This window comes from Dasypus novemcinctus, chromosome 2, assembly GCF_030445035.2.
Source record: "Dasypus novemcinctus isolate mDasNov1 chromosome 2, mDasNov1.1.hap2, whole genome shotgun sequence".
Classification (NCBI taxonomy): domain Eukaryota; kingdom Metazoa; phylum Chordata; class Mammalia; order Cingulata; family Dasypodidae; genus Dasypus; species Dasypus novemcinctus.
The window spans coordinates 147,372,720-147,385,366 of NC_080674.1; the positions used below are offsets into that span (position 1 = coordinate 147,372,720).

General features: G+C 59.3%; 2 protein-coding genes across 4 annotated transcripts; both read right to left on the minus strand.

Annotated features, from left to right (window-relative positions):
* Positions 1-373: 373 nt before the first annotated feature.
* On the minus strand, positions 374-4,959 carry PROB1 (proline rich basic protein 1). The gene has a single exon (XM_004477822.3). The coding sequence runs from the start codon at positions 4,878-4,880 to the stop codon at positions 1,803-1,805; it is 3,078 nt and encodes a 1,025-aa protein (XP_004477879.2). The 5' UTR covers positions 4,881-4,959; the 3' UTR covers positions 374-1,802.
* Positions 4,960-6,177: 1,218 nt separating this feature from the next.
* SPATA24 (spermatogenesis associated 24) lies at positions 6,178-12,128 on the minus strand. Of its 3 annotated transcripts, none has more exons than XM_012519414.3 (6): positions 11,965-12,126; positions 10,611-10,676; positions 10,266-10,396; positions 10,096-10,166; positions 7,050-7,206; positions 6,790-6,945 (listed from the first exon to the last, which is right to left on the minus strand). In XM_012519414.3, the coding sequence occupies exons 1-6, from the start codon at positions 12,079-12,081 to the stop codon at positions 6,816-6,818; spliced, it is 672 nt and encodes a 223-aa protein (XP_012374868.1). In that variant the 5' UTR covers positions 12,082-12,126; the 3' UTR covers positions 6,790-6,815. The 3 variants fall into 3 exon arrangements, with proteins under 3 accessions (XP_012374867.1, XP_012374868.1, XP_004477880.1); XM_004477823.5 differs by having other exon boundaries at positions 7,050-7,152; positions 11,965-12,125; XM_012519413.4 differs by lacking the exon at positions 7,050-7,206 and having other exon boundaries at positions 6,178-6,945; positions 11,965-12,128.
* Between the last annotated feature and the right edge of the window lie 519 nt (positions 12,129-12,647).

Consider the following 12,647-nt stretch of genomic DNA (forward strand, 5'->3'; position numbering starts at 1 on the left):
CACGTCCTGGATCTGGCCGTGTGCCACACAGTGTGCTGAGCACCTGGTGGGGGGGAGGTGGTCACTGCCAACTTTCTACTGCAGAGGACTCTGAACTCAGGCAGAAGTGACAAACCTCAGGCCAGGCTAGCCTGATCAACCCCGAAACCCACCGGCCACTCAGTTGCTGGAAGGAATGAGGCCCCCGGGGTGGCCACCAGCGTGTCAAGCTCGCTGAGGTGGAACACCACCGTGTGCAAAGACACAAATGGTATCCTTCCCTGGCGCCCTCCACACAGCCATACCAGGCATGGGAGGGCACCGTGGGGGGTGGGGGGACAGCTAAAAAGGGACGCGGCAGGAATCAGGCACCTCACACACATTGTTTCAGCCATCATGTCTCAAGAGGTCAGCAATTTATTGCACACACAGGATGAGGTGAGGGACCCAGGGGTGGTTGGTGTCACTGGCTGAGGGGAGATGTCCAGGCCTTCCTGACCCATAGTTCTCCCACGTGGCTTCCAGTCCAGGTCGTTCCAGAGTCCCTGCCTCACCCCCCCACACACACACCCAGAGGCCTGGAGCTTAGCGGAGGCCACCCGACTATTGGCACTCCCCTCCTCCCCAAACTCATCACATCACAGGCCAGGCCAGCAAAGCTCAGCCCCTGCAGGCTGAGAACCACACAGACCAACTCCCATCCCGCAGGTCTCTCCTCATCTCCCCTCATCCCCCTCAGCCCCGATGCAAGGCCTGCCAGAGGCTCCTGCAGTCCCCAGGCAGTTGGAGCACAGCCTCCGGGTCCTGTCCCCATCCGAGCTGTGACCAGCCGCAGGCATGGTGGCCGTATCTGTTACTGAGGGGGTGGAACCAGGAGGCCGCAGGTCCCTCTGGCCTGCCCCACAGGGGGGTTTCCCTTCCACTGTCAGCCCTAACCCACCCTCCACCCCACCCAGAGGGGTCAAGAGGCTCCTCCAGGACAACAGGACAACAATCCCCCCTGCTATAAGACCTTCCTGATGACTCATCTCTCCTGTCCCCCACCCCTGGGCCCAGGATGAGCTAACTCGGTTCTGAGGGCTTGGAGGAGAAGCCAAGTTGGAGAGTGGGGTTGAGGGGTGGAAGGAGGGGTAGGGCTCCCATGGGGACGACAGCCACCTCTGCCCACCTCACCCCTAGTCGCCTCACCTCCAATCCCAGGCTGACCCTCCACACCTGCTCTCCACATGACTTCCCTGCTCCACCTCCACCTACGGACCCACAGCTCTCGCAGACCCTGCCTGGCCTGGGGGCTGCATTAGCCTGCTTCCCCATAGACTTGCAGGCCAAGGCTCAAATCCTCTCCCAAAGAACAGCAGATTTGATGGCCAGAGTCCTTCCCCCTCCATTCCACCAGGGCCTACCCTCAAGGAGAGAGGCAGCTCTCACTTCCTCTGGGGGCAGCCCTGTCTCCTGCTCCCACTCCCTGTTGCCTCCCCCGCCTTCCCAACCCAGACCCATCCTCAAGCCAGCTCCTGGGGACAAGCTCTGGGACTCCTCACTTTTACTATTTTCTTTTGCTTTGCTTGCTGGCATATACACATGCACACACCACACCCTGTTATGCTTGGGAAAAGGATACACAATTTTGCTAGGGGAAGTAGGCAGCTTCTCCCTGAGCTCAGCTCCATCAGCCCCTGGGGTGTCAGATACATTCTCTTAGGTAACCTCGACTAAAGATTACAGGATGGACTGTGGGAAGACTATGGGTCAGGGAAAGAGGTGACAGAAGGAAAGGACAACAGGACGCTGGATGCCAGAACCTCTAAGGCCACCAGTGGACACTATGAAGACCAGGTACTCGGGCCTCCCAGGGGAAATAAGGAGCCCTTGCCGGGCTGGGAGGGGCCTGAGGGGGAAGGCGGGGCGCAGAGAAGCAGGTGAGGGGCGGGGCCGGGGGTCCCGCTCACAGGCAGGTAGTACATCCCGTCCAGGGGCCCTGCCTCAGAGGCCCAGGGCGGCTGGGGGCTGCTGAGGGCCGGCGGGCCTGGGGACGGCGGCAGTGAGAGGCCAGGGACAGGCCCGTAGGCGGGCGGGTAAAGGCCGGGCCCCAGGGCCAGCGGGGTGTAGACGCGGCGGGGCGGCCCCGGGGGCGAGGGCGGCAGCAGCACTTCCACGTACTGCCCGCTCTCCGGGTCGAAAAGCAGCCGCAGCCGGGGCTGCCTCGGCGCCTCCACAAAATAGTAGCGGCCGCTCTCGGGGTCCACCAGGACCTTGCCCGGCTGCGCGGCCGCGTGTGGCCTGCGCGCCCCCCGGGGGGGGCCTTCGCGGGGTCGGTCGGTGGGGGGCGCCGAGGCCGCGCGCGGCGGGGGCGGGGCCGCTCTGCCCGTCGGCTCCGGGGGCTCCCGCCCGAGCGGCGGCTGGACGGCGGGCGCGGGCTCGCGGGCCGCAGAGCGTGTCTCGGGTTTGGGGGCTATCCCAGGGCTCGAGCTGGGGTGCGCCTGAGGGGAGCTGAGAAGGGGTGGCGGGGCCCCTGCTGGCGCTTTGGGGAGCCGCTGGGGTGAGGTGCGAGCGCCGCCTAACGGGCTGGTCCGACCCTCGCCCTCGGGGACCAGGCGCGGGGCCTCCGCATCCCTCTTCGCGCCTCCGGCGCTGCACACTCGGACTCCCGGGGCTCCCTCGGGCCGGCGGCCCAACGCCAGGGCACCCGGCAGGCGGATCTCAGTGCGCGCGAACGGTTTCGCCGTGCTGTTCTCTGCTCTCCGCCGTGGGACCCCGGTGGGCTGCGAGGCGTCCCGGGGGACAGTGTCCGGGTTGGGGGACGGCTCTGAGAGGTCGTAGGGGTGCGGCACGACGGGCAGGAAGTCCTTGAGAAAAATGGAGGTGTAGTGAGCCGGGGCTGGGGATCCCGGCGCTTGGAGCTCTTGCATCTCGGATGAGCCTCCCTCCTCTCCACGGGGGTCGGCAGGAGGCACGGGCAGCCCCGAGCCTGGGGTTCCCGCGGGGAAGGTGGGCGCGTAAGTGGTCTTCACCATCTTGCGCACGTCGCAGGGCCGCGGAATGGCCACTCGCGGGCGTCCGGAGGCGACTTCTCCAGGGCCCAAGGGTTCCGGACGCGCGTCGGGGTCAAGGGCGCCTGCGAGGCGACTGCGGGACGGCTCGGGTGCAGCCACCTCTGGCGACGGCTCCCTGCCTGGGAAGGCAAGATCAGGGATGTCCCGCGTAGATGGACTCTGCACCTCCGTGGGCTCCGGGGTCCCTGGTGTAGATGGTGTAGACGCCGCCCTCTGCTCCTGAGCTGCACCATTCAGACCTTGCGTAGATGCTACCGATGAGTCTTGCACTGTGGGATGCCACATCTTTTGGGGAGATAAACTACACGGTTCCCCAAGAGGACGGTCTGGAACTTCCCACGGGGACAAGGCCGGCGGGGACCTGCTTCTTCTGTCCCCTGCTGTACCCCCGACTGCCTGATGCGCAAGGAACGGAGGAGCTTCGAGAGATGGGCTTCTTGTCCTGGCAACACCCTGATCCCACTGGGAAAGGGTTGCAGGGGAAGGGCTCCTTCCGCTAACAGTTTCCTCGACAGTCGGATTCCCATTTTCCGGTGTGAAGGGAGCTTCGGGGAACGACGGGCTCCTCGCCCTCCCGACAGCCCAGTGGGACGGAGCCTGCGGGAACGAGTGGTGAGGTCCCCGCGCGATCCCATTCGCAGCCCCCTGCGGCTGAGAAGGGCTCCTCGGCACCACGGCCCTATTCGGGACGTCCCAGGGGACCCTAGTCTCGAAGCTTGGGCTCTCTGCCCTCCGGATGGATCGATTCGAAGGGATTTCCCGCGGGAACTGAGTCTTTGTTTCCGGATTGCGCACCTCTTGGGTCTTCTCCCCTGATTGCAAGAAGATGCTAGAGCTAACGGGGCCCAGAGGCTCAGTCCCCGGCGCGGGCTTGTCGCGCCGAATCGCGCGCTCGCGGAGGCTTGGCCACGGCTTTGGGGCTCTGGCAGAGAGCGAACTATCGTGCACGCGGGGTGGCCGAGACCTGGCCTCTTCCTGGACGCCTCGGGCGCTGCGGGCCGTTTCCCGGGTCGCAGGCTCCGGCCGCCCCGAGGGCCCGGAGGCGGCGCTGCTCGGGGCAGGGGCCGCGGGGCTCAGCTTTCTGGCCAGCGCGGTCTGCACGAGGCCCGCGGCGGCCTGCAGGCGGCCTAACGACTCGTCCAGGGAGCCGGTGCGCAGGAGCAGCCGGGGGCGCAGCGGCTCTGCCGTCCGCGGAGGACTCAGGGGCCGGGGTCTCAGCTCGATCTGACGCTTGGGCACAGTCCGCGGCCTGGCGGGCGCGGCGCGCTCCTCCAGCGCCACCTCCACACACTCAAACTGCGCTGGTGCGTTGGGGTTCGGCCCGTGGGGCTGCAGCTCCAGGTAGGTGGCCCAGCGGGAGCCACAGTCGGGGTCCTGGGAGTGCGGTGGGGCGAGAGCGGGAGTCGTGGGCCCGGGAGGCGAGAAGCTGCGGAAGGTCGGCGCCGTGAGCTGCTGCACCTCGCGATCCGTTGCGTCCGAGGGGCTGAACAGCGGCCCCGCGCTGAAGATGACTTCCATCTCCCCCGACGGCAGCGTGCGCAGCTGGGGCTGGGGTGGCCGCGGGCCCGAGCCCCGGCCTCGCGGGAAACCCGAGCTGGGCCCCGGCCGCTGGCGGCTATTCTGGGCGCTGATGGACAGGCGAGGCTGCGCGCCCGCCCCCTGCTCTGGGGCCACCCAGGGCCAACTCTCTCGGCCCTCCGCGTCCGGCCCAACGTCCGGGGGCTCTGGAGAGCCCGGAGCCGTGTAGTAGGAGCCTGAGGACCCGGAGGAGTCCTGGCGCTGTGCGGCCGCCGCGGGCAGCCGCCCCAAGAGCCCGGGCAGAGCCTGCGGGGCGAGCGCGGTCAGCATGGTGGGGCCGGGCGCCGCGCACTACCTCCCTCGCGCTCGCCTCCGCGGGGACCGCCGCCGCCCTCATTGTCCCCGCCCCGCCCGCGGATGCCGTGGGGTCACCGCGCCTTAAAGCGGCCGTGTCTGCTCCCCAGCCAGCGGCGTGGGCAGCAGAAGCGACCTGCCCTCCCCTCTCCGCCGAACCAACCCCGTCCTGTTCCTGGGGTGGGCCTGCAGGCTTTGGCTGACAGGTGAGGGGAAGGCAGGTGTCCAACTTGGAGCCAGGGACTAGGCTCAATTCCACCGATTACAGGGGAGGAAACTGAGGCCAACAGGGAACTGAGGTCAAGCACTGGGGCCTGCGGATCAGGGTTTGAGCCTGGGAGAGGGAAGCAGCCCAGCAGGCCAGGCGACTCAAGTCTTACCAGCAACTTCGTCTTCCTCTCAGCCCCCAGCAACTTCCCAGGATTGCAGGACATCCCTACACCCAGCCCTCCCAACCCCTACCCAGGCTAGAGCTCATATGGGAGCACCCACCACCTGCCTAGAGTCCAGCCACTCCCTGCCCCACCTTGGATCGAGAGAAGAGCATTAAAGGAGGGATCCCACCCCCCACCCCCACAAAAGGTGTCCTGAAGGGCGCAGGGAGGTTCTGAACCTGGCTGGACCCATTGGGGACCCACTGGGAGGGGATGGAATGGACAGCTCTAGCTTCGACGAGCTAACTCAGCACCCAGAACAAGCCCTAGCTGCCGATGTGGGTACCTTGAGAACCTCTGGGGTAGCTTGTGATCCCCTCTCTAAAGCCCCCCTAAGGCAGGGATACTCACTAGGCCCTCATTCCAGCCCCCACCTCAGGACCTGCCCTGGGGATGGGGGGGAGTGGGACAGCCACCACCTGTCACTGTCCTAAAACAGTGGGCACCACTTGCCTTAAACTTCTGTTCTCAAGGTCCTGCTATGACTCAGGCCCCAGCTGGCCCTGGCGCAGAGCACTGGCCGTTCCTGTGCTACCACCCTCACACTGATGAGAGGCTAGACTAGACAAATCTGACTCAGCCGGAAGCGGGTCCCATGGCAGGATGTGTCCCACCATCACCTAGGGTCCCATCAGCGATGGCCTCTGAGGAGCAAGCCTGTCCACCACAGCCAGCCTTGCCTGTGCAGGCTGAGCAAATCGGGGCCCCTCCCCAGACTGCTTCCCCACCTTAAAAATAGATAAAGCACCTTCCTTCTCCCTTCCTCCCATTTGCGGAGACTGATCAGCTTCTGTCTGAGGAGGTGCAAAAAGGTGCAAATGTGTTATTAGGTTATAACATCATTCTTGTTATGTGATAGAAACAGATTTTCCAACTTTATTGTGCTCCTGGAACCCAATGTCTTTGAAGTCTTTGATCTGGTGTGGCTACACACACACACATACGCTCCCTGTACGCACACACGCACAGCTCTTCCTGCTCTGCAGACACACTGGGAGAGTTAAATTTACCAGGGCACTGGGAACAGGGTGGGGTGCTAATGGGATGACCAGGGCTGTTAGCGACGGGAGAAATTAAATACCATAAGCCTTCTAGACGACGACGACCCAGCTCCTCCCACCCACGGCCTCCACTACAACTCAAGGGAGGCAGGGAAGAAACAGGCTATAGGCTGCAGGCTTTGAGCAGCATCCCCTTCGGAGCCCAGGGGAGGCCAGCAGGAGGTGGTCCAAGGCCTGTCCCCCACCCAGTCCCTGGTAACTGGATTCTCCCTTAGGCCTGGCAAGCCCAGGAGGCAGGCAGGGAGGAAGAGAGGGGAATGCCTGCTGCCTCCTCCCTGAGCCCTTCCAGGGAGACAGGCCACTGGCCAGGCCCGGGAAGGACCCACAGGGATGGGAAGGGCAGGTTTGGGGACTTCCAGAGCAGAGAAGGCAGAGGCCGGGCACTAGAGCTAGAGAACAGGAGAGCAACTACAACTTTATTTTTCTCTGGGACGCTGGTGGCTCCGGGCCTGACGCGTCCCTGAGGCCTTCTTATGCTTCCGGTCCAGCACCTGGGCCATGTAGTTCTCCTGCTGCTTCTGGATCCGGAAGTCAGACATGTGATTCCTGCAATGGAGCCGGCTGGGTGTGGGCTGGGGACAGCGAGGGTGGGGGCCGGAGGTCTGGCTCCCACTTCCATCACAACCCCCAGCCTGGCCTGGACCCCTCACCTGAAGGTCTGTTTCTGCTGGCTGATAACTTGCTGCAACTCCTTAATCTCATTCTCTTTGCCATTAAGAATATCTTCTTGCTTTATAATGTGAGACTCAATCTCTGTGGGGAGACAGGCAGGGAGGAGGGGTGGCTCCCCATCCCACGGGCTCCTTCCTGAAATAAGGTCTTCTCAGAACTTGGATCCCCCCTGCCCGAAGGTTCTCCACGAATAGTTGCTAACATTTTGTATGAATGAATTTATTATGGAATTTTCAAAGGGTGAGGAGTGGGGGGGCGGGATGTCCGATGATTGTGTCGGTGACACCACAACTCTATTCTGGACCAGTGACCCGCATGAGGGTACGTGAAAGCCCTTGGAGAGAGGCGGGCAGTCCTGCCCAAAGGCAGAAGATGACGGGCTCCTGCCCTCAACTCCTGCAGGTCTTTACAGAGGTCACCTCCTTGCGAGACCTTCCCCGGTCTACAATTACAATGCCTCCCCATACTTCCTAGCCCTTTTCCTGCTTTACTTTTCTTCTTAGTACTTATATCTAATATACTACATATGTATTCCCCATTTGTCTTATCCCCTACTAGGATGTAAGCTCCATGAGGACAAAGATCTTTGTTTTATTCACGGTTATATCCCTAGAACCTGAAACAGTGACTGGCAGATAGTAGGTGCATAATAAATTTATTTTTGGAATGAATGGAATGTCCTCTGGGGATTTAGGACTTAGAAACATCACATGGTCAGTCACCTCAATCCAACCTGACCTACTGAGGGCCGCTGGACGCTGGGGCTTCAGGAATGGTGGGAGAAGACAGGGTCCCTGCCTTCAAGGAGGCAGTTCATGAAAGGAAGTTGAGGCTCAATGAACAAGTTATATTTCAATGCAGCGAATACTGATGAGAGAGTATCACCACTTTGGGCAAGGTGCTTCCCTTTTCTGACCTGTTCCTTCATCTGTAATATGAGGACAAAGACAGCCACAATCTGCATTCCACAGTGGGGTCGGGGGAGCCAGTCATGACAGCCTGGCAAAGCTTACCCCCCAGTTAGGTGCTCTTTAGATGTAAGGATGATTTTTGTGTCTTAGGTCAAATTCCAAGGGGGTATAGGGATCTGGGGGTGGAGGTGGGTGCTACATTTATATAACCTGCCCCTCATGAAGCCCTAGAAAGTTCTGATCCTCACAGGAAGAAAATCCCTCTGTCTTCAAAGGTTGGACGAAGATGAATTAATTAGGGGAGCCGATGTGGCTCAGTGGTTGAGCACTGGTTTCCCACATACAAGGTCTGGGGTTCAATTCTTGGCCCCGATACCTCAAAAAAAAAAAAAAAAAAAGATGAACTAACAAGAACACAAGCTCTGAAAATGCAGAAAGGTGGAAGCATTTAAGATTTCACAACAGGAGATCTAGTAAAAAGTTAAGGCATGGAAGAGAAAAGAGAAAAGAGACCCAGGAGCAGGGAAGAAATGAGAACATGAGTTCCTCGGGTCATGCGCCCAGGACTACTGAACATCCCTGTCTGAGGTCATCCAGCTCATCTGGTCTAATTGTTTGTAGAATTCTTTTGGGAAAAAGAGTAAGAAATTTGTGTGAATCTTTTAAAGCAATAGCTTGGGGCACCCAAATGAGAGAACGGTTAGAAAAATCCTTTTGAGAAGATAAAGAACTACTTAAAAAAAAAAAAAGAATCAAACCCAAACCATGCAAGGTGGGGCTGGAGGGACCCACGGGCCAGCATGAGTCTCAGGTCACCAGATCTGCTCCAGTGAGGCCTTGGGTCCCACAGGAGGGGTCCAGGACATTCTGGGGTGAAGCAGCCAGGCCCTGTCCCCAAGACTCACACACACCTTCCGCATGCAGACCCTGCCCTGAGGCCTCGGCTCATCTCTGTAGGAAGGGCCCTAGAGAGAGGATGTCTCCCACTCCACCAGGAAAGAAGCCCTGGTTCCTTTCAGGGAGGTAGGGGATGCCCAGTGAGAGGGAAAGGACCAGATGAGGGGCCTTGGGTACGGAGGCAGTGGCTGCCTGCTGGGTCCCCAGAGACCCTGGCTGCAGCCCTTGGCTGGGGGGGGACCGTGAGGCCTGGCATCTCACTGGCACGGTTGACACTGTCTGCTGGCCCCTTATCAGTGAGAGTGGCCCGAGGGAGAGGGCCAGGTGGGCGGGTGGGGGGGTGCTCAAGGCTCCAGGTGGGAACTCCACCAGGAGGGACCTTGAACTTCCTGTGGCTTGGGCTCTGGGCTCTGGTCTGCTTGAGATCTACTACAGTTAACGAAGCAGGTGGTGCCTCTGACACTCGTATCTATTTCTAAAACTAGGTAACGGGAGTTTAGCATTCGGGAGAATGAAAGGGGTTCCTGGGTCTAGAGAAGCTGAGCAGCTGACTCTGAAAGTGCCCCACAACTCATGGCATCAACCAAAGCCAATGAGTGGGTTGCAGGCCTCTGCACAGAGCGGAGTTGAAAACTGGTGGCCTACACACATGTTCTACTTGGCCTACGCAGTGCTTCTAAAATTTTTAAATCAGTGAACACCAAGAAAATCAAAAAAGTTTCCGTCAAAATCTGGTTTCTACTTTCTTTTTTAAAGACACTGGGCCCACATTCCCACAGCAAAGCGCTTAAGCCCTTGAGAGAGGACTTGGCTCTCCATGTCCCCACAGTCTCCTCTCCTTTTTGGGTCCCAGACAAAGAGGAGCTGGCCCTGTTCCTCTTACAATGGTCATAAGAAAAGTACAACTATTTCTAGTACCCATCAAAAGTGGGGGGGGAAATAAGGTGGACTAAGAAGGTTGTAGGTTTCAAGAAAAATGGGAGCGAGCCCGTTTCTTTATGGCCGTGAAGAATATTGTACACCGACTGCTTCCCTCATTTCCGGGGCCTCCCTGGCCCCTGAGGGCCTTTGCGAAGGTGTGGCCCGCCTGGGCCTGCCTGTATCCTCAGCCGGGGACAGAAGTTGGGGTGGAACCCTGCCCTGGACACAGGCACTGGGCTGTTAGGGAAGAGCCCATGCATGTAAGCATGGGGCGGGGTGCGGCCCTCCCGCCTACCATTGCACTTGGTGATGAGCTGGTCCTTCTTGCAGGACTCCTGCAGGACTTTGCTCTTGACACTGGAGAGCCTGGGGTGGGGGGTGGAGAGCAGACAGGCGGGTGGGCGGGCTGGCAGGCATTCAGGACGTTCAAACTTTCACCTGCCCTTCCCCACCCACACCACTCACGCTTTTTCAAAGGCCAGCTTCTCTTTCTCCAGCTGTTTGGACAGCACCTCTACTTCTCCAAGCGCAAACTGCAACTTCTCCTCTTCCTTGGCCAGGAGGACCTTGGTCTTGGCATGGGCAGCTTTCTCTTCCTGCAGGGGCAGCAGCAGTGACCTCATTACTCCAAGCCCCCAAGGCTCTCCAGGCTCCTTTAACCAGCCCCATTTTACATAGAGAAGCCAGGTTCCGTAAGGCCTCACTGCTGGGGCTGGAGGCTCTCCGAGGCCAGAACTCAGTTACTCTCCCCAACCACAAGGGCCCTGGGAAATGCGGGAGGATCAGGAACCTGTGTAGGCCACTACTCACCACCAGCTTCTTCTCCACTGCCTGGAACTCTTCTTTACTGACAAAATTTTCATCCTGGAGAACCATCTGCAATAGAGCCTGGCTGAGGGAGGGCCTGGGTCTGGGGTGGGCAGGGTGTCTTCTAGGGACCAGGACCAAAGAGGGATAACGGGATGATTCCCAGGGCACCGGTGATGAGAATGAGACCCTGGGAAGGGAGATTCAGTTCCCAAGATGAACTGAGCCTCAACTCTGGGTTCTGTCCTCAAGGAACAAGCAGTCTCATAGAGGAGGGAGCCTATAACCAGGTACTTCTAACAGGGGTGTGTGCTGCCAAGGGGAGTCACAGGGCTGTGGCGCCCAGAGGAGGCGCCTGACCCAGCCTGAGGGTCGGAAATGCTTGCAGAGGAGGGACCCCAGAGCTGAGATCAGACTGCTGAGCAGCAGTGGGCCAGAAGAGGGATGGAAGAGAAAAGTGTTCCAAACAGTGAGAGCACACGTGCAAAGGCCTCCTACCAGAGAAAAGATTGGGGCACCTTTAGAGAACTGAAAGTAATCCAGAGGCTAGAGCTGAACACAGCTTGTGGAATCAGGGAATTAGAGTACACACAGGGCTTGTGGAATCAGGGAATTAGAGTACACACAGGGCATGTGTCTCCTTGCCCTGCCCCCTCCAATTTCTCAGAAGGGAAAACTGTTTCTAAATTAGAACCATTAAAGTGAGGAATATATGTGAACTCTGGCTTTATTCCTGAGATGAGGATACATCCCAATCTTCTAATCCCTTCTAATATAGAAAACAAAACACAGGAAAACGCCAACTGGCCAGGATTTTACTGACGGCCTGTTCAGGTCATCTGTAGCTCCCATGCTTTGCTGCCTGAACTGGGAGTAGAAACGGGAAAAGTCAGAGACCTATAGAGTTAACATGGGAAAGGGCCAACTCGGTGCTTACTGCACTCTACATGGCACTGCCCCTCTGCGCCGGGGAGGGGGAAGTGTCCAGATTAGAAGGGATGTTTAGTTTCTCTGCCTGCACGCGAAGGCCTTGGGAAGTCAGCGCAGTCATCTCCCTTAAAAATGGGGAAACTGAGCCTCAGTGAATGGATGGGAAAATATCTAGCAGGCCCTCCGGCAACCAAGCAGAGAGAAGAGAGCCATGCTTGGTGTCAGTTAAAATTCCCTGATAGATTTTCAAAAAATCTCCGCCCTTCCCCTGCCTCCACCCCCGCCAGACAGAACTCATCCGGGCCCCTCCTCGATGACGCCAGGAGAAACGTGCCCTGGCCACGCCCCTTTCATGGAGCCCGGTCTGGCCTGCTCCCACCGGCGAGCCGTCTAGCCCAGCCTCTGCCCAGCTCTTCGGGCTGCGTACCACGTTCCTCAACTGGTGGATCAGTTCCTCCTGAGATTCAATCACGTCCCGCAGTTGATCGAAGGCGAGACACACCGATCCTGAGCCCCCCTGCGACCACCCGAGGGGCGTCGCCATCTTTCGCCCCCGCCAGCTCGTTGGAAATGGCCTCCGCGGGGCGCCTCCCCGCTGTGGCCCACCAATGAGAACGAGACGCCACAGAGCACCCTGGCAACGGGAGGCGGGGCCTCGTCTGTCCGCAGGGGTGGGGCCCGCCTCTTAAAGGTGCCTCCAGGGGAGAGGGGACACTCAAACAACCTTTAGGAATTGAAGTTTATAGGGAATTTGCACTTTCGTTGTATCATGTGTTTTTTTACCTAGTCCTGAGGAGCAGGCAGGGCCCAGCTTAGACACCAGCCCTCAGCCTTCTCTCTGGGCCTTTTAGACTACAAGAGCCAGAAGGCAAAACCCCAGCAGCTTCGCCTTCACCTGCCTCTTATCTCCACCCTAATCTCCAAATTTCTTTTCCTCTAGAACACACTTAGTACTTAAGAGACCTGAGCCTATGCAATGAAGGAAGGTCATAGGAAAACAGAATGGCCTCCCCAAAATAACAGTCTTCAAACTCTGATACCAGGCTCTGCACAAGCACACTGGAGCCATGAGCCACCATGTCAGGGCCCTAAAGAACCTGAAGAGATTAG

Excerpts from the sequence above, each read along its gene's own strand:
- PROB1 (XM_004477822.3), bottom strand. The coding sequence starts at position 4,880 with ATGCTGACCGCGCTCGCCCCGCAGGCTCTGCCCGGGCTCTTGGGGCGG.
- SPATA24 (XM_012519413.4), bottom strand. The coding sequence starts at position 12,081 with ATGGCGACGCCCCTCGGGTGGTCGCAGGGGGGCTCAGGATCGGTGTGT. Across the intron at positions 10,167-10,265 it reads AAGCTGGCCTTTGAAAAAGC|GCTCTCCAGTGTCAAGAGCA; the intron begins GTGAGTGGTGTG and ends CCCCCACCCCAG. Across the intron at positions 6,946-10,095 it reads GCTCATCACCAAGTGCAATG|GAATCACATGTCTGACTTCC; the intron begins GTAGGCGGGAGG and ends GCTCCATTGCAG.